The following is a 22,991-nucleotide window of genomic DNA, read 5'->3' on the forward strand; positions in this document are numbered from 1 at the left end:
TGGGTTCCCGCCTTCATGGATGGTGAGGTTTAAAGATGGATTCCTGGATGGATAGTTGAATAATAAGAAGTGCAGGGCCAGGGATTTGGGTCAGTGGTTCCGGCACCTGCCTTGTAAGCTCAAGGCCCCAAGTTCGATCCCCGGTACCAAAAAAAAAAAAGAAGTGCTACCTGAATAAGAAAGGTTTAAATGAGGGCTCTCACCTGGTCTATGATATCAGAATCTCTCTTATCTCTCTTGATTTAAGCTGAAACCTGGAAAAGAAAAGAAAAAAAGAGTAGGTATTTTCAAAGTAAATATATTTGGAAAACATTGCATACAATATACAACATACATTACTTGATATGCTCCCCTATGCCCTGCGGTTTTTCTAGGATTCACAATTTCCATAGGGAAATCTCTTAGAGGATTTGTAGCAAAGAAATTTAACTTTGTTGTGGCCAGAATCTCCCCAATTTGATTTGGTTCCTTTTTGAGCAGACAGTAAGATGCTATTAGCACATTTTGGGCAAACCTCCCTGCTCGGTCATGTGGAGTCCTTTTCAGTTCATACACTTGAAGGACAGCCCTGCTTTGCGTAACTTCCTACATGTAGTATTACTATTGTTGTGAGGCACTTGACTTTGAGGTGATGGGCTGTGAAACTTAAGGGTATTTTCATTAACTTCTGTCTGGCTCTGCTGACAGTGGGTGGGTCTTTTTCAGAGCTAAGGGTGGTGAAGTAAGAACCTAGTTCTAAAATGCTTTTAAATGTCATGTCCTGGGCAGGAAAAGCCTTTCTTATCTAATAGGACCAGTTATACTAGAATTGTAGCTTTCTCTCTTTTAAAAAAGATGCTTATCAGAAATGGCTTCTTTGGGCTGGGGATTTAGCTCAGTGGTACAGCTGCCTGCCTCAAAAGCAGAAGGACCCGAGTTTGATCCCTGGTACCAAAAAAAAGAAATGGGTTCTTTATTTCCAGCACTAGTTTTTTGAGAGCAATTTTTCAGCACAACCTTTGTGGATAGAAAAAGAATATATTTTTCATGGTTACTAGCAAATCTGTTGTGGTTGTTGAAATGCCAGTTTTTCCTTCTATCTAAGGGAGACCAAAGCCACTCTTTGTGAAAAATCTTCCAGCTAGGCAAGGACCACTGTGTTTTCTATTCTGGGAATAGGAAGGGGAATCTCCTATAGTTGATACATCCGTACAGCTCTGCTTTTTGTAATGTGGAAATTGAAAATTCGAAAAGTGCTTTTTGATTATTTTAAAGATTATCACACCTTTCTGTGCTCTATCTTTCTGAGTGAATGGTTTGTCCTTCTCTTCACAGACTCCTTAGGTCGTGAGTGACCAAGACTTGGGAATTTCTTCTGCCAACTCTGGTGAATCTCATTACAGGTATTCAACTGAAAATTGTATCTCACGAGATCCCTGACAGGAGACAAATTTGAGTCTCAGAGAAAAAAGTCTCTAGATAAATGACTGGGAGCAGGAGCCACATTCAGACTGGAAAACCAGCTCTCAAGGACCGGCCGCGACACTGAGGCTGCCAGTACTGCTGCACCTCCAACTGAGCCACTGTGCTGGAGGAGAACAAAACGTCGGTGACTGCCACACAGGAATTGCAGAGGTGTAGCCGTTCTGCTGGGGCCTGAATGCAGGTACCCAAAGGTAAGGTGAATATTCTGAGAAATGAGAGCACCATCTCCTTTGTGTCTTCATTCAGAGGTTCCCTTGGCAGGAGAGGAGGGCCAGATCTCTGGGCTCTTAAGTTTCAGCCTAAATTCACCCCCTGTGGGGATAAAGTAGAAGAATAACAGCTTGTCAGAATATGTTCTCTACATAACCTCGCCTTAGAATCGCTTGGAGACTTCAGAATTAAAATGCTGTACCCAGGTTACTGTGGACCAATTCAACCCAAGCCTTTAGGCTGGGCATTGGCGTCCTTTTTAATTTCCCTAGTGCATAGCCAGGGCTGCAAACCACTGAGCCTCCCGTGTGCTGTGACATTGAACTTGTACCACAGAGTAGGGAAGGTCCTGCATTGAATCTCTGAGTGAGATAGGGTCACAAAGATGTCACAGTTGAGTTGTCAGCCTTTTAAGTTTATATCTTCAAGGCCTTTATAAACTGGCCGCCTCACCAACACAAAGCCAAAGCGCCAAAATTTTAACCTAGTCTTAATACCGTGTATTTTTTCCTCTTTTAAGTAGTTTGTTTCAAGTATTTCTAGTGACAAAAAACTGTTAGTCGTCTGACGATAGCTCACATAAGGTACAGAAGTAAAATGGCCCATGTGCAGTGGTACCTCGGTTCACAAACTTAATTCTTTCCACGATTTTGGTTGCAAATCAATCAAATTCAGTGGTTAGGTTCATTGTTGACCTTACGGGAATATTTGATTCAGTTTTTGACTAATTTAGTTTGTGACCAAAATCATGGAAGGAATTAAATTCATGAACCAAGGGACTACTGTTTCCATTTGGCTGTTTTGTCCCCAGTCTTCATTTCTAGATAAGCCTGAGAGCTTCGAAGGAATCCAGTAATCTTCTCCAGGGAAAATGCTGTTTTATTTCTTTCCAGTATGCTTGAGGCACATTTAAATGTGTATATGTTCTGCATTCCACATACTGAACTGTCATCTGCTTTTACTTGTAACATATGGTAAACCAACCTCCACCAATTATCTGATGCTTTGTAATGCCTGCATGGTCTTCTGGTACATGGATAGAGCCTAGTTTATTGTAAAACTTTTTATTGGTGAACTTTTAGGTCATTCCAAATGTTACTAATTTGGAACAGTGTTTTTTTTGAACCTCATAGTGGTGTGTGCCTTTGCATATTTTGTCTTATTTCCATAGGATACATTCAAGATGTGAAGTTTTGAGATTGTGTACATTTAGATTGTTAAGGTACATTCCAATATCAACATCCAGGAAACTTATGCAGTTTACAGTTAGGATAGGAGGATTCCATTTCCTTACACCTTCACCAGCATGGAAATCTATAGCTTTTTTAAACTTTATAAGAATAATAGGGAGAAATGACGTTTTATTGCTTTGAGTGTTATATTCCAGCTAACTTTTTCATTGTAAAAATTTAGCATTTTAAAAGTCAATATGTGGGGCCAGGGATTTAGTTCAGTGGTTCCGGCGCCTGCCTCACAAGTGTAAGGTCCCGAGTTCGATGCCCAGTACTGAAAAAAAAAAAAAAGTCAATATCTAATTAGTTAACAAGAAAAATAGGGTTGGAGGAGGTTTTTCCAAAATATACCTATTTTCCTCATTGTTTGGAGGGAATGTTAAACATTACTTTTTCACTTTTGTTCCTTTTTAGGAACCATCTGTGTTTGCCCATGTTCTTCCTGTAATGTTGTGACCTAAGGTACTGATTCTTTTTTATTTTACCATGATTATGTTTTTTAATAGAGTGTAATTGACAAATAAAATCATATATATCTAAAGTGCATAGGATTATGTTTTGAGATATATATATCTTGTGAAATGATTACTGCAATCAAGCTAACATCTAGTGGTTCACATAAAGAAATTTTTAATTTCTTCCACTTAGGAACATTTTATAATAGCACAGATCAAAAAATGCTCGTAAAAAAAGAAGAACTTGCTCACCAACTCATTCCTAGAGACAGATTGAGAGTTAAGTGAATGCCATATGGATGATTTCTTTCTTTCTTTTTTTTTTTTTGGTACTGGGGATCAAACTCAGGACCTTGTGCTTGCGAGGCAGACAAGGCACCACTGAGCTAAATCCCCGCCCTCATATGGCTGATTTCTTGATCTCTCTATACATTAATGCATTTTTTAAAACAAAAAAATGGGCATTGCCATATATATTGTTTTGTAAGTTGCTGTTTTCACTTACTAGAATGTAGAAGAAACCTTTTCAATAAATTCATGTCAATATCACAATCTCTTAATAACATAATGCATAACTCTTTTTCCCACCCCCCATTACCCTCCATTATACGCTCTTCCCCATATCCCCTCTTTTCTAATAATAGTGACCCTTCTACTTTGATGTCATCTTTTTTGGAGTCTACATATTAGTGAAAAATGGCACTTGTTTCTCTGAGTCTGCCTAATTTAGCTTAACATGATGATATCCAGTGACATCTATTTTCCTGCAGGTATCATTTTGTTCTTTATTGCTGTATAATATTCCATTGTGTATATATGCCACATTTTCTTTTTCTACTCATCTTTAACCACCTAAGCTGCTTCCGTAACTTTGCCATTGTGAGTTGTGCTACAGTAAACATGAGTTTGCAGGTCTCCCAGTGGATGCTGACTTTAATTCCTTAGGATATATTCCAAGGAGTAGTACAGCTGGGTCATGTGGTAGGTCTATTTTTAGTTTTTTTAGGAACCTCGATAATGGTTCCCATAGTGGCTGTACTAATTTACACTGTCAAGAGCACTGAAGAAGGGTTGCTCTTCCCCTAGCCTCACCAGCATTTATTGTCTTTCTATTCTTTTTTTTTTTCTTGGTACTGGGGATTGAACTTGGGTCCTTGCGCTTGGGCAGCAGGCGGCGAAACCACTGAGGTAAATCCCCAGCCCTGTCTTTCTGTTCTTGATAGTAACCATCTTGACTGGGGTGAGATGGAATCTCAGTATAGTTTTGATTTGCATTTCTCCAGTGACTAAAGATTATGAACATTTTTAATATATATATTGGCTATGTCTACTTCTGTTTTTAAAAAGTGTCTGTTCAATTTATTTGCCTGTTCAAAGTTCTAGGTCTTATGTTTAGGTCTTTGATCCATTTTGAATTGATTTTTGTACAGAGTGAAAGACAGGGATCTACTTTCAGTCTTCTCCATACAGATGTCCAGTTTTCCCAGCACCTTTTGTTAAAAAGGCTGATTTTCTCCATTTTGTGTTTTTAGTTCTGTTGTCAAGAATTAGATGGCTGTGGTTGTGGGGGTGGTCACTCCTGCATCCTGTATTCTGTTCCATTGGCCTGCATGTCTGTTTCTGTGCCAGTACCATGCTGTTTTTGTTACTATGGCTTTATAGTATAATTTGAAATCTGGTATTGTGATGCCTGCAGCCTTGCTCTTTTTCCTTAGGATTGGTTTGGCTACTCTGGGTCTTTTGTGTTTCCATGTGAATTTTAAGATTTTTCTTTTTCTATTGTGAAGAATGTCACTGATATTTTCTTTTTTTCTTTCTTTTTTTTTTTTTTTTACGGTACTGGGGATTGAACTCAGACCTTGTGCTTGCGAGACAGGTATGGTGCCACTGAGGTAAATCCCCAGCCCTGTCACTGATATTTTCATGAGGATTTGTCAAATCCACCACTTCTGGTAAAATGACCATATTGACAGTATGGATTCTGCCAATCCATGAACATAGGAAGTTTTTCCATCTTCCAGTGTCTTGTTTAATTTCTTTCTTCCATGTTCTGAAATTCCCATTACACAGGTCTTTCATCTCCTTAGTTAGGTTGATCCCTCTTTAAAGCTGTTATTAATGGAATTGTTTTCCTATTTTCTTTCTCAGCTAGTTCATTATTCATATGTAGAAAATCTATTGATTTTTTACTGTTGATTTTTTGTCCTGAATATCATATATGAGCAGGATCCCTCTTTTTTCTTTTTCCCAGTTACGCCTTCTCAGAATGTGGTTCTTTCCTGGGAAGGGAACATGAAGGGGAGAGAAATGGATGATGGATCACAGAGAGTCAGGTCTCAGGTAAGTTCAGTTTTGCTCTCCTCCATAGTTCTGCTACCATCGTTCTCAGGATGTTGTTACTTTTTTTTTTTTTCCATAGCGGGGATTGAACTCGGGACCTTGCACTTGTGAGGCAGGCGTAGTGCCACTGAGCTAAATTCCCAGCCCTTGGCACTTTTATTTTTCAGTTGAGTGCCTGAGTTCCTACTATCCACCACCCAAGGAGACACTTATGACAGATAGTGTAATCTCTCTGATGTTTCCTGCTCTCTTGATATACCTTTTAGTTCTCCTCTCTAGACTCACGTTCATGGATTCCTATCTATTCTAGATGTTGTGAAGCAAACAAAAGATACAATAAGAGGGTTTTTTTCCCCCTTGTTACCAGGGATTGAACTCAGGACCTTGCGCTTGCAGCAGTACAATAGACTTTTACTCACCGTTCGCTTAGACAGCTCACCAAAGATTAGCCTTGCTGTGTTGTCTATAAACATAGTGAATGGTGCTGGGTCACTTGGTCTGCTTTGAATGAATGAGATGGATCATGAAATGGGCCTGAATTATCTGCTACCTCAGGTTAACTTTATAAAGATCTGTTATATCTCCTCCCAACCTGTTTAAGCCTATTCTGATTTTATAATTTGATTAAGTATTGTGTCATTAGATGAGCTATGAGTGCTACATCTTGTTTCTATGAAAATTAGTCGAAGTCTTTGGAAAATTCAATAAATACTTTTCACTTTTTAAAAGATTCTTACCAAATTAGGTATGAGCAAAATCATAAAACATTGAAGAAAAATCATAAAAATCTCAGAGGATTCCACACATGTGTTATTTTCCAAGCATCATTTGTTTTTTCTAGTTTAGTGAAACAGAAACAGATGGATTATGAATATGTACATTCAGTCATCAAAATCTCTCTCATGGAAAAGGCTTAGCTTCATTTCAAAAGAGAAAAGAAATATAAATTTATGTTTTAAATTAAAAGAAAGTTTTATTTATCTTTTGTGAATTCCCCACTTTAACCAATTTTTTTTGCTTTACATACCAGATTCCGGTCTCAGTTGCTTCAGAGAAGACCTTTTATTGTTACCAATATAACCATTGTCCTTAGCCAGTCAGCTGTGGAAGGGATTCCTTAACGTCCACACGACACAAGTAATATTTAAAAATGTGAAAAAAAATGTGTAATGTTAGGTGCTGTTATGAATGCAAATGACAACACATACAGGTGTTCAGAGAAGGAAGAAATCTAAGTCCATGGAGATTATTAAGCAGAACTTCGTGAACTAGGTAGAGTTTGTACTGATAGCACAGGCAGGGTGTGGAGATTAGAAAACTGGGACTGCTGGAGACAGGAAATAAAACACAAGCAAGAGAGGAACAATGATGAGATTATCAGCTAGGGCTGAGCACTTACTTAGTATCTTAGTGCTTGGAGGTCTTTGCATTTCAAGAAATAGATTCATCTAGTTTGTTCTGAATTAATTTGAGGCCTTACCACAGACAGGAATAGAAAGACAGCTTAGAACTAGATGGCATGTCTGCTTCTCGGCACTCTAGCAGATGAGTGTTTTCATTTTCCAGAACTGTTCATCGTATTAAGGAGGTTGATGCATTGATTATTTTATTGAACAGCTAATATGTGCCAAAAATTGTGCTTGGCATCAGGTATACATCAGTGATAAAATACACATGGTCCTAACCCCATGGAGCTTACTGACAGACATGCCAATAAATACAAATGAGACGGTTTTATACAAATTAAGAATAAGGTGCTATGACTGCATGTTAGGGATTGGAGAAAAACTGGGGAAGTGAAATGTAAGGTGAGACACAAAGGGTATATAAGAATTGTAAAAAGTAAATGGGAAAGTGCATTTTAAGTACGTGCTACAAATCAGCAAAAACCGTGGGTATATTTGAAAAGTTAAAGAAAAAAGGAGATAATGACTTGGGGTGAGCCAGGAAACATGAACAGGAGCTAAAGACACAAGGTCTGTGGTCATGAGGGGGAGTTTGGGTTTCACTCTAAGTGTAGCCTTTGAGAGAAGTTAAGCTGGAAAGTAGGTGAATATGTAATGCAGTTCTACCTTTAAAACCACCCAATAGTATATAACTGAATATGTGAGAGGCAATAATTGAAGGAAGAGGGAATGAGTTAGGAAGCCATTGCATATTCTAAACAATAGAAAATATCCCAAAAGTAGAAGGAAAGTAAGTGGGTTTGATTGTCTTATTTTAGAAACAAAGGATAGTTAGAGGGGTATTGGTAAAGGAAGAAAAAAGATGATTTCAAGGTATATGACCCAGGAAATTTAAAGAAAATAGAAAGTCAGATCTTACTCCTCTGCTTAAAGTGCAAGGCTTCCATTTCACTATACATAGTCCTGCAGAATCTGGCCCTGTTACCTCCTTCTCTTCTTTACCCACTCCCTGGTCTCTCTTCCTTCTTCCTGAATACTTGGAGCACACTCTGTCTCCAGGACTTGGTGCTATTAGCTTTTCAGATTGTTTTCTCAGCTATCACCTCTGAAATGACACTTCCTGATCACTCTAAGTTTGCAACTATGCCTTTCCCTTCTCTACTTTTATCTTCTAACATACTGTATTATCCTGCTTAACTGTTGATTGTCTACTTTCCCCTCTAGAATGGGAGTGTCTTTAATAAAGCCAAGGAGCTTTTGCCTTGTTGTAGTCAGGGTTTTGTCAAGGGAATACATTAAATACAGGACACATAATTTATAGGATTATTTTATGATACCCAAAAAGATACAGAGGAGTACACGAGATTAACCACACACAAGAGGCTCAAAGAATCCCACCAAGGCCCTGGGATCCCACAGCAGTTTCCCATAAAAGTCCAGCTAAAGGCTTAGAGTCCAAGGCAATGTCCTCCACGAGTCCAGCCAGAGGCCTAGAGCCCACAGCAGTGTCTCATACTTGTGTGTATTGAGTATCTGCATGTGGAAGGCCCAAAGGCCAGTAGTGGAAGCCAGAAAACCTACACCAGTGGGATGAAGGATTTGTGACACCAGGCTGAGGAATCCACATTGGAGCCAGGAAGTCAGGCTTGCGGTGAACATCAGAGCTCCCCTGACGAAAACAGCAGCCATTCCCAGTGACAGTGCGACCCCTGCGCTCCTCCTCCTCTGAGAACAGCCAAGTTCGCACCAGGAAAACCAACCACAGCAAGGTTCTAGAAAATGAACAACACAATCTTCCCCTGCAGTTCTCTTTTTATGCCCTTGATAACAATCCTCAGGTGGATCTTCTACATCCAGACCATGCTGATTCAGCTCAGCTAGGCACCAAAGGTTGCCCATTAGTTCATCCACACACGCCTCTGTTCACTGGTCTGTTCCAAGCACCTGCTGGGCACACAGGGCACACTGAACAGGCATTTGTTGAACAGATGGAAAATTTTGCATCTGATAAGGTGGCTTTACAAACTGGTGTTGAAAAGATGGTTTATTCAACACCTGATGTTGGGATTTTTGGGACATCATCTGGACAAAGATACAGTTGGATCTATGTCTTATAGTTTACATCAGAATAGTCTTCAAATGAATCAAGATTTAAATGGGAGAAATGAAACAGTTTTGCAAGAAGAAAGGAGAATTCCTTTATAGTCTTCACTGAGGAAAGGCTTTCTAATTACAGCTGCCATAAAAGATTGGGGCCGGGGATTTAGCTCAGTGGTTCCAGTGCCTGCTTTGAAAGTACAGTGTCCCAAGTTCGATCCCCGGTACCAAAAACGAAAAGAAAAGATTGATGGGTTCAACTCCTTAAAAAACCAAAAGTATCTGTATGACAGACGAAAACTTTAAGCAAAGTAAAAAAAAAAAAGTCAAATTGAGAAAAATATTTTGCCACTCCAATTATAGGGAGCTACGATCTTTCCAATATATAAAAGTCCTCTGAATCAGCAAGAGATTAAGAATCCAATAGGAAAATTACACAACATAAAAAGAAAATTCACAGAAAAGAGTATGTGAATGTATCATAAGCACAGGATAATATTTATCTGTACTCATAACAAGAGTAAATTTAAATTAAAACTAGAAAATGCTTGATATTTTATCCCAGAGCTTGATATTTACCACTAGTATGATATTACCCACAAGTGCAATAACATACTGCCATCCTGGGAAAGCTATGGAGAAACAGGCCCTCTCTTTCACTGCTGAGTTACTATGGAGACCTATAAACAAATGAGGACATATCTGTGAAACAATGTGGAATGAATCCAGGACAGACAGTTCAATGAAAAAGCCAGTGTGAAAGAGTATATTGTGCTATTTTAAGTGTAACAAAATGGAGAAATGGAAGTATACATATACATAACTCTCCATGCCAGAGCACAAGAGACACCAGGAGGATGAACCAGAGTCTAAGGAGATTGGATACCTACAGGGCCCAAGTGTCAACCACCTGAAAAAGATAAATGGGAAGGCAGATGGGTGAGAATGATACTGCTCTAAGAAAACTTGTAGAGTCCCAACTCAAGGATCCTTTGAGCCTAAATAGTGGACTCTGGACTGAGGCTAAAAACAAAGTAATTCTACGTACTGAGCTCCAATCTGCAGGCTTCTTTTGTGTAGAGGGATGTACTGTGTTAGCAACACTGAAACCACTTTCTCTACATTCCATGATTGAGCAAATAAGGACTAGAACTAGAGGTACCAGTGGGGATTTATGGATTTTAATACATAAAGCTACAAATAGGAATGGGAATAGAGTTGTAAATGTACATACATGATTCAGTGTGTGTGTATGCACACACAAACCTGTATTTCCCAGATGTAACTGCTGAGAGCACCCAGGATTAAAGACACTCCAGGAGGAATGAGCACTCCTGCAGCCCACAGCTTGGATGCTAAACACCATTCATCATTAAAAAGAACCAGGGATCCCTGGAGAAAGCTGATTCCAGGCTTGGCCTGGAAAAGCATAAGGTGAAGCTTGAAAGAAGAACATCTTTTTCTCCCAAAAAAGTAAGGAAGTGTTCAAAGAATGACGGATGTAAAAAGGACACAAGTCAGTTTGAAGAGTCTCCTACTTGCTGAACCTATGATAATCTGTACATTAAAATGAACAGGGATAAAAGATTGTAAATTATTGAATGAAAGAAGAATCTATTAGGCTGGTGATGAACTCAGTGTAGAGCATTTCCATACCTTGTGTGAGACCATGGTTCAGTCTCTATAGCACATGGACACGTGCACACACATACAAAGTGAATAAATACTATAAATGAGAACAGAAATTTCTTCATAGAAAAGAACCAACTAATAATGTATAGAAGATGATGAAATTATAAAAATAGCATTTGGCAACCATCCTAATTAATTCAGTCAAGAATTATTAATAGATGCTGACATACTCAGGGATATGTCCATACCCATGTTTATAGCCACACATTTCATAATAGCTAAAGCTTGGAAGCAGCCTGTATGTCCAACAGATGAAGAAACTGGCGGGGGGTGGGGTTTACACAGTGGAGTACTACTCTGCCATTTGTAGGAAAATGGATTTATCCTGAGACCATAATCTTAAGTGAAATTTGTAAATCAGACACACAAGCTTAAATATCTCATGGTTTCTCTTATGTGAGAAACCAAAAATATGAATAAAGAGTAAAATTAAAAAATAGATAATAGGGGGCCTGGGATTTTTAGCTGAATGGAGCCACGCCTGCCTCACAAGCAAAAGAAAGGTCCTGAGTTCAATCCCTGGTACCGGAAAAAAAAAAAAAGATAATAGGAAACAGGGAGACAGATTTTTTGCAAAAGAGAAGAGGAGCAGGAGGGGGGATGAAAAGAGAATCAAGATGTGTATGTACATGTACCAACTCCCTATGAGGAATCCAGTCATTATGTACTGAAATGTACTAATTGAAAATAAATAAATAAATTTATTTGCATAATACATTTTAAAAGAATTATTGGTAGACGCTAAAACTAGTGGATGCAAGTTTGTGGAGGAACAAAATATTTACAGTCTTAATGTATCTTCCTACAAGATACATATTCATGACAGCATAAAATAGTAACTTTCTAGTGGAAATCGTTGATGCATGCCACCTTAACTAAACCATCAAAGAATACCTTACTCTGAAGTAGAACTCTGGAATTTATCCCTGTCTAACTGTGATCCTCGCACTTGAGCAGCCCCTCCCCGTCATATCCCTCCTACTTCCTGAGCCCCTGATAACCACTATTCCAGTCTCAACTTCTATGTGATCAACTTTTTTTTAATCGACACACATTCTTGTACATATTTATGGAGTACATATGTTGTGAGGTGTTTTTTTTTTTTGTGGTACCAGGGATCAAACTCAGGGCCTTGCGCTTGCGCAGCAGACGATGAAACCACTGAGCTAAATCCCCAGCCCTGTTGTGAGGTTTTGATATGTGTATATATTATGTAATGATCAAATCAGAGCAATTAGCATGTCCATCACACAAGTTTTTTTTTTTGGTACCGGAGATCAAACTTGGGTCCTTGTGCTTGTGGGGCAGGCGGTGGAACCACTGAGCTAAATCCCCAGCCCCCATCACACAAGCTTTTATCATTTCTTTGTGGTTAGAATATTCAGTCTTCTCTTCTGGGCTGCAGGTGTAGCTCGGTGGTACAGCACTTGCATCCAGCACAAGGTCCTAGGTTCCATCCCGGTAGTGCAAAATGCTCTCTCTGGGTTTAAAATACACAGTATTTTTAACTGTATTCACCTTACAGGTGAACACCACACCATATTCCTCCTCTCTAACTGTAAATTAATCCTATTCCCGCCCTCCCTCCATCTTCCCCACCTCTCGAACCACTCCACCTTTATTCAGGCAGTTTTTATGAGTCAATCAAAAATAAAACCTAAAAATAATGAAGCTCTCTGTGTCTTAAAGGTTTGAGATGAAAAAATCTCCAGAGTTCATTGTTAAGTTAAAAAACTGTATAAAATACATTGCCTTACCAGTAAAAATAAAGGAAGAAATCAAAATCATTTTCAAAATTGTGTAAAGCAAAATCGTAGAAAATACACTAAAAGCTAAGAGCAGTGATTGTCTATTGAGGAGGAGTAGAAGCTGGATGGAGAAGGAAGCAGCCTGGGAAGGAGACTTTGCTTATTTTATACTTTTAATGTTTTTGTTAAAATCCCATAGCCATACAACCTACCCAAAGGTAGAATTTACATTAGGATTTGAAAGAAAAAAGAAGCAGCAGTTATCATGTGTAAGGTCGTCATTAGAAGTTGTAAGAGGAAGGAGAAACTGTAGGGAAGATTCTGATTTGTGCTGTGGAGAGAAAATTGTGATGTGGATATTAAAGAACGTTGGGCTGGAGTGTAGCTCAGTGCTACAATATGTGCTTAGTGTGTGAGAGGCCCTGGATTCAATCCTCAGCACAGAAAGATGATAGATAGATAGATAGATAGATAGATAGATAGATAGATAGATAAAATAACAAAGAATATGGGCTATGATTCATGGTTTTCCTCATACTTCCTAACATAACAGCCCTGTGCTACAGTCAGAAATGATGAGGAAGGGCCAGAGATGTAGCTCAGTGGCACTGCACCCGCCTGGCAATCCCCAATACCAGGGGGGGAGGGGTCATGAGGAGAGTTGGGGTGTAGCTCAGTGGTAGAGCACAGGCCTAGTGTGTGGGGGTCTCTGGTTCTATCCTCAGCACTGCAGAAAGAGGAGGAAGGAGGAGAGGGCAAAGAGTGAAGAAGAGGAGAGGAGGAAGGGGAAGGGAGGGAGGGAAAAGAGGAAGATGAGGTAGCAGTGGCGGCAGCATAGGGAAAATGGAACTCACATGAGAAATAAAATTCACAAAAGGGAAGGTGCTCGGAAGCAGAAAAGACATGTCTGTAGTATGACAGTGCATAGGTGTTAGATGAAGATGTAAGATGAAACGCTATTGCAGTTTACTAATTTTATGTCCTGGATAAGTTAATTTCTTCTAGCCTCAGTGACTTATCTCTAAATTGAATTGATATACATTTTAGAAATATAAGTTATGAAAGTATGAAAATTAAATAAAACCGCAGTAGAGTACTTAAATATTGAATCAACTTATGGGGAAGAGCATTGTTGAGAACACCACACTATTCATCCTGAAGATTGAAGACATTGCGGCATGAATTGGAGCCTATCTGAGGGCCATTCTTCTCCCAGGAAGAAGAAGAGGTAAATAGATTAGCAGGAGGGCCCAAGGGTCTCAGCAGAAGCATTTCTTAAGAAGCAGTGACAGTTATGGACATTTAGAGATGATCTTTTTTTATTTGAAATCCTTACCTGAACAAGGTAGTTTCTTTTACTACTCCCAACATACATCGTGTGCCTTCTGCTCCCAATTTGTTTGCCGTTGTTGTATTTTTAAAAACTGGCGGCAGGGGCTGGGGATTTAGCTCAGTGGTTCCGCTGCCTGCCCTGCAAGCACAAGGACCCGAGTTTGATCCCCAGTACCAAAAAAAAAAAAACCTGGCTGCAATATCCTCTCCTTTTTCTGTCCAGTGCACACAGATCTATTCATGGTTTACATAGGATCCATCTACTTTACTTGATACCTACTTTCATAGTTTCAAAACATCCTAAATGCATTTATTTCTGAAATGAATTTCTCATGCTGTTTTTAAATTATATAAAAATTGTTTCCATGCAACAAACTGTATAAAAACTAAAACGAGTATTTCATGAGTTTTGGGGGGTTATTTTTAGATTAAATCATACTAAGTTGCCAGATGCCAGTGGACTCAAATGTACAATCCTCCTGCCTCAGCTTCCCCTGTGGCTAGGATTATAGGGGTTTTCCATTTCTCCCAGCTAATACATATTTTATGTCTCAGAAGATGATAGAAAGACAGTTATTAATTATTTATTTGACCTGAACTCTGGATTACTCTGAATCCTGAAGACTGTCAGCACAGTGGCTCAGACATCCTTTTTCCTAATGCTGCTCTTTCCCTCCTTCTCCTGAGGCCCCTTTCAGAACAGTTGCTGTGTGAGTGCCAATGTGCTTGGTTTCAGGAATCCCTGACATTCCAGGATGTGGCTGTGGACTTCACCAAGGAGGAGTGGGAACAGCTGTACCCTGCTCAGAAGAATCTCTACCGAGACGTGATGCTGGAGAACTACAGGAATCTGGTTGCCCTGGGTGAGGAGAGTCCTGTGGGACTGGGGCCACTCACAGGCCTTACTTCCCTCAGCAGGAGAGTCTCAGTGCTCTGGGGATGTGGTGTAGCCCCCAGCAGGAGAAAGCTCATCACTATGGAGACAGAGCCTTGTTCCCTGCTCTCTCCCCCAGGTGAAAGATCCTAACTTTGTGCAGTTTGATGTGAGGAGCTTTCTCTTGCTGCCTCTGAAGCCTCTGCTGTCCAAACCCAGAGGCCCCAAGGACTGAAAAGGGTGGAAATGGGCTCTGAGGGAGAATTTTGCTCCTGGTATAAAATGCTGAGATGTACATTTTCCCATGAACAGGGCATCAGGTTTATAAGCCAGCAGTGATCACTCAGCTGGAGCAGGAAGAGCTGTGGACCAGAGGAGGAGGCCACCCTGTGGGAGCTCCCCTAGGTGAGAAGTGGGCACATGGGCATCTGGTTCTCACTGAGGGAAAGGGTCACTTCTAGAATGTTCCATGTCATGTGCTGTCAGTCTCCCTCTGGGATTTCGAGAGTACTAAGTTGCAGGTTTCCCAAATGCAAAAGACTATTTTTTTCTGATTGAACAGAAAACATATATTGATTGTGAACAAAATTTACCCAGTACAAAAGTTCTTTTGCAAGTTTGAGCACCCATAAATACCTTGATGTTATGGTTCTCCACACTGCATTTTTGTCTGTAATTTTTGTTCATATATCTTGTCAGTATTCTTTAAATCTTTCTTTTCCAAATCAAAAATCCTCCATTATTTTTACCTACCTTTTCTTTTCTTTTTTTTTTTTTTAAGTTTTCAATAGACTCAGTATAAGTATATTTAACAGAAATACTATCTTCAGGTACATTTTATTATTTCGTATGTATGATTTCTCAAGTGATATTTTAAGATCCTTGCAGAGGCCACATATTACAGTTCTTTTCTACCGATATATCAACCTTTTGTTTGGAAACTAAGCTTTACAAAAGGAGGAAACACAATTGTAATAATGTAAGATCTAGATTAAACCCCAGCTCTGAAACCTAGCAAGGCTTAGGTAATTTCATAAGCTTCACTTCTTTAAATGTAAATACATCTCATTTGAGGATCACCCTACAAATGCCCTAAATAAAAGTATCACAGATAACTAATCATAAAATAAATAAGATTTGTGGTTCAGGAATTTGTATGTTCACCTTGCAATTTTTCATGTTATTTTCAAATAAAGAATTGATGTGATTTTTATTTTGCACTTCAGCAAAAGGAATTCTTGTGTACAACGAAGATAGTATATATTTACATAGAAATGTATTACTCAAAGAATTGGCTCTGTAATGTGTCTCAGTATGGCACACAGATTTTTAAGTATTTTAAGTACAGTATTGTGTTACCTATATTATTGAAATTTAATGTATGATAGCATTTTAATATCAGGCATCATAATTCTAATTTAGTCATCTTCAGAATATTCTAAAATATTACATCTGTTACTTCATACATGTTTCCAGTAACCCTATGATCTTCTACAAGTGAACTCTCTCTTCTCTTTTCTTCTCTTTTCTCTTTACTCTTTATCTCTCTTCCTCCTTCATTTCTATATCCTTGAGGTAACTTCCACCACCTCATTGGATGTATATCAGCATAAGGAGGTTTGCCTTCAGCCATTTCTATAGAAGTAATGCCAAGCGACCAGGTGTCAGCCACACAGTTATAGCCTATTTCTTGAATTACCTCAGGAGCCATCCAAAATGGAGTTCCTATCACAGTATTGCGTTTTGCCATTGTATCTGTTAACTGACCAGCCACTCCAAAATCTGCCAATTTTGCATGTCCTTCTGTATTGAGAATGTTTCCAGCTTTTATATCTCTGTATTTTTCTCATAAAGTGCAAATATTCTAATCCTTTCAATGTAGATTTTAGAATGGTTGCAATTTCATCTTCTGCTAATGTCTTGTTTTGTAATCTAATTATGTCAGAGACAGAGCCAGCTCCCCAGAACTCCATAACAATCCAGAGGTCTGTGTTCTTAAAGTAACTGCCATAGTACTTCACAACATATGGGCTGTCACACTGTTGCATTATGGAAATTTCTTTGATGATTTCCTGAAGATCAGATTCAACAGGTACTTGTTTAGTCGCAACAACTTGGCGAGATTCTTTATGTATTGCTTTAAAAACACTTCCATAAGACCCTTTTCCAAGCTTCTCTAAGACATCAAAAACTTCTTCAGGCTGCTTAGTCAAACTGTCTTCACTCAGCTTTTTTACTCCTGGGCGCCGGCGGTGCCTCCATGGCGGTCCTGAGCAGAAAGAGGGAGGGGGTGGACCCTGGAGGCCGGAGGGAGGAAAGGAGCTGAGCCCGGGTAACCACAGGGGGAAACTCCGGGAACTCGACCAACTTTCCCGCAACTCCATCATGGCGGATCTCCCTCCTGCTGCGGAGCGCGGCTCCTCCCACCCCGCCCAGCCCTCGGCCTGGGGGGGGGGGGGGCGCTACTTTTTCTTTTTTCACTCATTTTACTGTCGAACTCTTCAAAGTTATCATCTGAACCCATAACTTCATTTCTAATTCTCTTGCTCACCTTTGTGATACAACCCCACCCCTCCCCTATGCTGCTAAAATTGCTTTCTTGGAGATTATTACTATGTCTGTCCCGTCAAATCCAGTGGCTAAAAGCCCGTGAGGGTTTGTTGCCTTTCATTGTGTGACTTTACCTTCTGGAATTTGGCTTCCACCCTGGCTGTGGATCCGCTGTTCCTGTCCATTCCAGCTGTCTCTGCACCTCACGGCCCTCCCTCACTGCCTTCTCTTCCTCCTGATTCTCCTGAACTCAGTTTACCTGTGGCCTTGGTGCCTGGCTGTGCAGCGCAGTGCTCTTCAGTAACTCTGATGTCATTTTTCCATTTCTACATTCTTGCCCCCAATATTTCACCCATGTTCTCCTTCCAGGATTTAAATTACACTTTTGTTTATTAACATCATTTAATTAAATACATACCTCAGTAACCCTCCATGGCTCTCAAACTGGGCAGTGGGACATTAAAGGAAGAAATTGAAGAACTCCCTTTTCAGATGATTACCAAGGTCAGAACCTATAGCAGAGGGCAGAGCTAACCTTATCCATCATATAATGTGTATACTACTGTCTGTAGGATCTACACTGTTTCCTGTTGTGTCCCTGCCTACATACCTCCAACCAGAAAAAAAAATTATAACTTAAAAAACTTCAGATTTCATTATGCAGCTCCATGTAGGTACCCATGGCTCTTCTTTGCAGATCACCTTGAATAAGGGATTTTTCTTTCACATCCCTTGTCACAGACAAGCAGCCTAAGAGTCTAGTTAATTCTAAGGAAATTACTTCCATTTCTTCATTTCCTGGGACATACTATCAGTGGCTCCTTTTATGAGGACGTGGCAAAAACATTTCTGTTGCTCAAAGAACTGAGAGAATGATCTACACTTGTATGACTGAATTCTGGCGTGTCCTCTGGGGCACTGCATCCCTCCTTGTTATTGACATTGCTAGTATGTATTTTTCTGAAGTCTCTTTTTAGCTAAGAATAGACCAGAAAATGGATTTAGCCAATCCAATGGATTTAGCAACAAGGAGGTTGGTAACTACAGTAGTACCTCCGTTCATGAACTTAATTCTTTCCACCATTTTGGGGAAGATAGTCGCGGTCATGTTCATCACTCAATGCAGAGTTCGCAAACAGAAGCAAAAGTCTGTCAAATGCTTCTATTCTCAAACCAAACTGTTCAAAAACAGAAGTGTTTGTGAACCAAGGTGTTACTGTGTACAGTGTTAATGAGCAAAGTGATGTGGATGGTGATTAAAACAGTTTGTATGTGGTTGAGTGAACAAAGAATTTTTTTTAAAAAAGGGCTGGTGTGTATACAGTATTTTTATTTTTATTTTATTTATTTATTTATTGGTACCGGGGATCAAACTCGGGACCTTGTGCTTTCAAGGCAGGCAGCAGAACCACTGAGCTAAATCCCCGGCCCTGTATTCAGTATTTTTAGAGGAAGCTAGAGTGAGAAGGTGAGAGAATAAAGAGAACATTAGCTAGAATAGAAGGTGGTGTCAAGAGGTGATTGCCCTAGGGCTGGGGATTTAGCTCAGTGGTTCCGCCGCCTGTCTTGCAAGCGGAAGGTCCCAAGTTTGATCCCTGGTACCAAAAAAAAGTGATTGTCCTAAGCAAGAATGATTTTAATTTGTTAATAGTGCTAAAGGCAAGGAGTCAGTAAAGAGGGTAAGTAGAAAATAGATACAAGAGATGATCCAAGGTTCCAGAAGACCTGGGAATGTGATTGAAGGGAAAATCAGGGGAACAGCTTAAGTAAATAAATTTTTTGGTGGAAGATGTGAGGCAGTGCCACAGAGTGACTTCTAGTTTCTTGGCAATTTAGGAGGTAAGGTCTTCTGTTGAGTGTAAGGAATTAGGAAAGCTGGTAGAGGTGGGACTAAAGGAGGAAATTTGTGTAAAAGAAAATTAGTTAATTCCAGTGATTTGACATAGTCCAGGAAGTGACAGGAAGTAAGAAGGAAGCCTAAGAGGACTGAAAAGCAGAATCCAATAGAAGAGTTAAAGAAATAGAGATCGAGATGAGGTCAGAAAACAGTTAAAATGTAAGGCCCTGAGATCACTGATTGGACAGAGTGGAACACTGAACAAGAGATATCTTAAGTGAAGCAGGCAAGGTTTGGAGCATCTGTACAGCCAGGTAAGTAGATTGTTGAAAAGGAGTAAAGATAAAGGCAAACCAGTTAAGAAACAAGGTGGAAAAGATGAGCCAACTTAACAGCAACTAAAAAAACAAAAAGGAATAATCTTCTACAACACCTGCATGAGGAAAAACCTTAAAACATGTCTGGAAGATCCAAAAATAAAGTGGACATTCCAAGATGTCAGTGTTCCTTATACATGTAAGGCAGTCTATAAAATGTGCCTTAAAAATCAAGGAGAAGGGCCGGGGATTTAGCTCAGTGGTTGTGCCACCTGCCCTGCAAGTGCAAGGACCCGAGTTTGATCCCCAGTACCAAAAAAAGAATCAAGGAGAAGGTCTGAGCGTGGTGGCACATGCCTGTAATCCACTTGGGAGGCTGAGGCAGGAGGATCACTGTGAATTGGAGGCCAGCCTGGGCTACATAGTGAGTTCAAGGCCAGTGTGAACTACATAGTGAGACCCTGTCTCAAAGAAAAAATCAGGGAAAAGGCAGGTATGCTAGTGTATACCTGTAATCTCTTTGGGAGGCTGAGGCAGGAGGATCGCCATAAGTTCAAGGCCAGCCTGAACTACATAATGAGACCTGGTCTCAAAACAAAACAAAACAAAATAATGACAGTAATATTTTAAAAGTAATGGCATATCTGAATAAGCTCATTCTAAAGGTCATATGGAAAAACAAAACCACAACAATAATCAGGGAAACTCTGAAAAGGAAAAACTAAAGGGGATTATCTCTAGAACATTAAAATACAGAATAAAGTTTCATCAGTTCAAACAAATCAGAACAACTGAATAGAAAAGGAAATTCAGAAGTAGATCAAGTACATATGAGCATCCAGTATAAGGGCATTATTTAAATTAGGTGAGGGAAAGGGAATATTTTAGTAAATAATGTATTTTGAAAGGTCGACCTTTAATAAATGGTGAGTAGCATTCTGGAGAGAAAAAAACTTTATCCATACTTTACCCTTAAACCACACATTTTAAAATTTCCCCTTGCTCACTGCTTCTTGACATCCCTTATAGCCTTTCCCCTTGTTATATGGCCACAGACCTTCAGTGCCACATATGCCATGTACATATTATTGTCAGTTTTATTTTGTAATTTATTATGCAGAAATTGGCTTTTCAAACCATGGAGAATATGTGAAATATTTGTATGTTCTATATCTCTTTTAGATGGGGATAATGGACCTAAAATCAAAAAATCAACTCTAAACCAGAATATTTCTGATAAAAATCAAACCTGTGACATCATTATGGAAAGACTAACAGGAGACAGTTTCTGGTATTCCATCTTAGGAGGACTCTGGGATTTGGATTATCAGTTTGCATTTAACCAAGAAAACCAGCAGAGACATTTGGGACAAATATCTTTCATCCACCAAAAGATTACACAAGGAAGAAGCATTAAAGGTAACAAATTTGAAGAGAACTATAAAAAGAACTCAAACCTTATACATCAGAGGGTTCCTTCAATTAAAACACCCCTTAATTATGACACACCAGCAAATAGCATCAAACATAATTCAGACTTGATTTATTACCAGGGAAACTATGTAAGAGAAAATCCTTATGAATATCATGAACGTGGAAAAATCTTCAGTCAACATGTTCTCACTAATCATATTCATACTGGAGAGAATCCCGGTGAATGTGGAAAGGGCTTCAGCCACAATTTGTCTCATATCCAACCTCAGATAGTGCTCACAGGAGAGAAACCCTATAAGTGTGATGAATGTGGGAAAAGATTCAGCCAGAGAATACATCTTATTCAACATCAGAGAATTCACACAGGGGAAAAACCTTTTATATGCAATGAATGTGGGAAAGCCTTCCGTCAACATTCTTCCTTCACTCAGCATCTGAGGATCCATACTGGAGAGAAGCCTTATAAATGTAATCAATGTGGGAAAGCCTTTAGCCGCATCACATCTCTTACTGAACATCATAGACTTCATACTGGAGAGAAACCTTATGAATGTAGTTTTTGTCGGAAAGCCTTCAGCCAGAGGACGCATCTTAATCAACATGAAAGAACACATACAGGAGAGAAACCCTACAAATGTAATGCATGTGGGAAAGCCTTTAGCCAGAGTGCACACCTTAATCAACATAAGAAAATTCATGCCCGTGAGAAATTATGTGACTATACATGTAAGAAAACTTTAAGCCACCAGCCTTCACTTAGCAGCATATAAGTTGTTGGGGGGGGGGGGGTAAACTGAATTTATAAATGTGGAAAATTTTTATCAGACATTTCTATTCAATATCAACTTACTCATTTTGGAGAGAAAGTTTATAAATAAACTTCTATTGCATAGAAACCAAATGTATACTTTAAACTAGTAGCATTATATTCCTAGTAGGGGTTATAACTAGTGAAAATTATTTTATAAACAAAAATATATTGAGCCATGGTCCAAATCTGATATAAAACTTTTAAAATAAATGAACAGAAATTCTGTAGCAAATAACTATTATTATTCACATGTAAGTTTTATGTTATGAAGCATTGAAATTATATGAACATTAATTAAAGCAGTGTTGTATTATCAGTTACATAAACAAAATAAAAGAGCAATACTTCTAAACTTCAGTCTTTTTTTGGCTTTTTAAATAGTTTTTACTATACCCAGTCTTATTTTTTAAAGGAGCATATGATTTTTAGTGTGGCCTTGGAAATATTATTTATTGAAATTCTGAGTTTTATATGTTAATTACACTTTACTTTCCCTCAGATTAAATATATAACTTTTGGAATTAAAAATATTCATTTGTGCACTATATACAGTTTTGTGTACTATCATTGAAAAACAATATGATAGGATATGGCCATAGCCTCTTGGTATTCTTTTAGCACTCTTTGCATCATTGTCTCCAAACAAATCTTAGCGTAACTTTTGGATGACTTTGGCAAACACAGAAGATCATGTTGATGAACTTTGAAGAACTGATTTAGAGAATACTGCTTTTCTGTCTTGTTATACTAGTTTTAAGGCAGGTGGCAGAACTGCTGAGCTAAATCCCCAGCAATTGTTATACTAGTTTTAAATTTCTCTATGGCAAGCATAGATTATTTTATTTTTGGTTACATGTATTAATTGTACATATTGTTCATTTCCATAAGTACATACAGTGTGCACTGATCAAATCCAACCTTTTACTCACTTTTCCCCTTCCCCAATACATACCCTTCCCAACGTCTAGTAATCACTAGAGGTCGATTCATGTGAGAGAACAACAGTGTGTTTCTGCATCTGGGTTATTTCACTTAATGTCCTCCAGTTTCATCCATTTTGCTGCAAATGGCAGAAATTCTTTTATGGTTGAATTATATTCTAGGGTGTATATATACCACATTTTCGTGCTCACTTCAGCAGCACATATATATATACCACATTTTCTTCATCTTGGATGAGTCTTACATGTGG

General features: G+C 39.0%; 1 protein-coding gene and 1 pseudogene across 15 annotated transcripts in view; one reads left to right on the plus strand and one right to left on the minus strand.

The window, feature by feature from the left end:
* The window catches only part of Mrps17 (mitochondrial ribosomal protein S17), a 33,833-nt gene that overhangs the window by 1,067 nt on the left and 9,775 nt on the right, over positions 1-22,991 (plus strand). For 2 of the 15 annotated variants that reach the window (XM_004839947.4, XM_021254297.2), the window contains exons 2-6: positions 1,315-1,655; positions 5,613-5,701; positions 14,713-14,839; positions 15,163-15,255; positions 20,737-22,156. In XM_004839947.4, the coding sequence (XP_004840004.2) occupies positions 1,640-1,655; positions 5,613-5,701; positions 14,713-14,839; positions 15,163-15,255; positions 20,737-21,758 (1,347 nt within the window). In that variant the 5' untranslated portion in view covers positions 1,315-1,639 and the 3' untranslated portion in view covers positions 21,759-22,156. Of the gene's footprint in view, positions 1-1,314; positions 1,656-3,320; positions 3,369-4,005; positions 4,132-5,217; positions 5,238-5,612; positions 5,702-6,731; positions 13,873-14,712; positions 14,840-15,162; positions 15,256-20,736; positions 22,157-22,991 lie in introns of those variants that run through there. The other 13 variants (XM_004839948.4, XM_021254298.2, XM_087196152.1 and 10 more) reach the window with 12 other exon arrangements.
* Positions 16,001-17,236, minus strand: LOC147822620 (serine/threonine-protein kinase 3 pseudogene; annotated as a pseudogene).

This window comes from Heterocephalus glaber, unplaced genomic scaffold (genome assembly GCF_053883595.1).
Source record: "Heterocephalus glaber isolate CG9 unplaced genomic scaffold, H.glaber_assembly_v1.0 deba00001610, whole genome shotgun sequence".
In the NCBI taxonomy this organism is placed as follows: Eukaryota; Metazoa; Chordata; class Mammalia; order Rodentia; family Bathyergidae; genus Heterocephalus; species Heterocephalus glaber.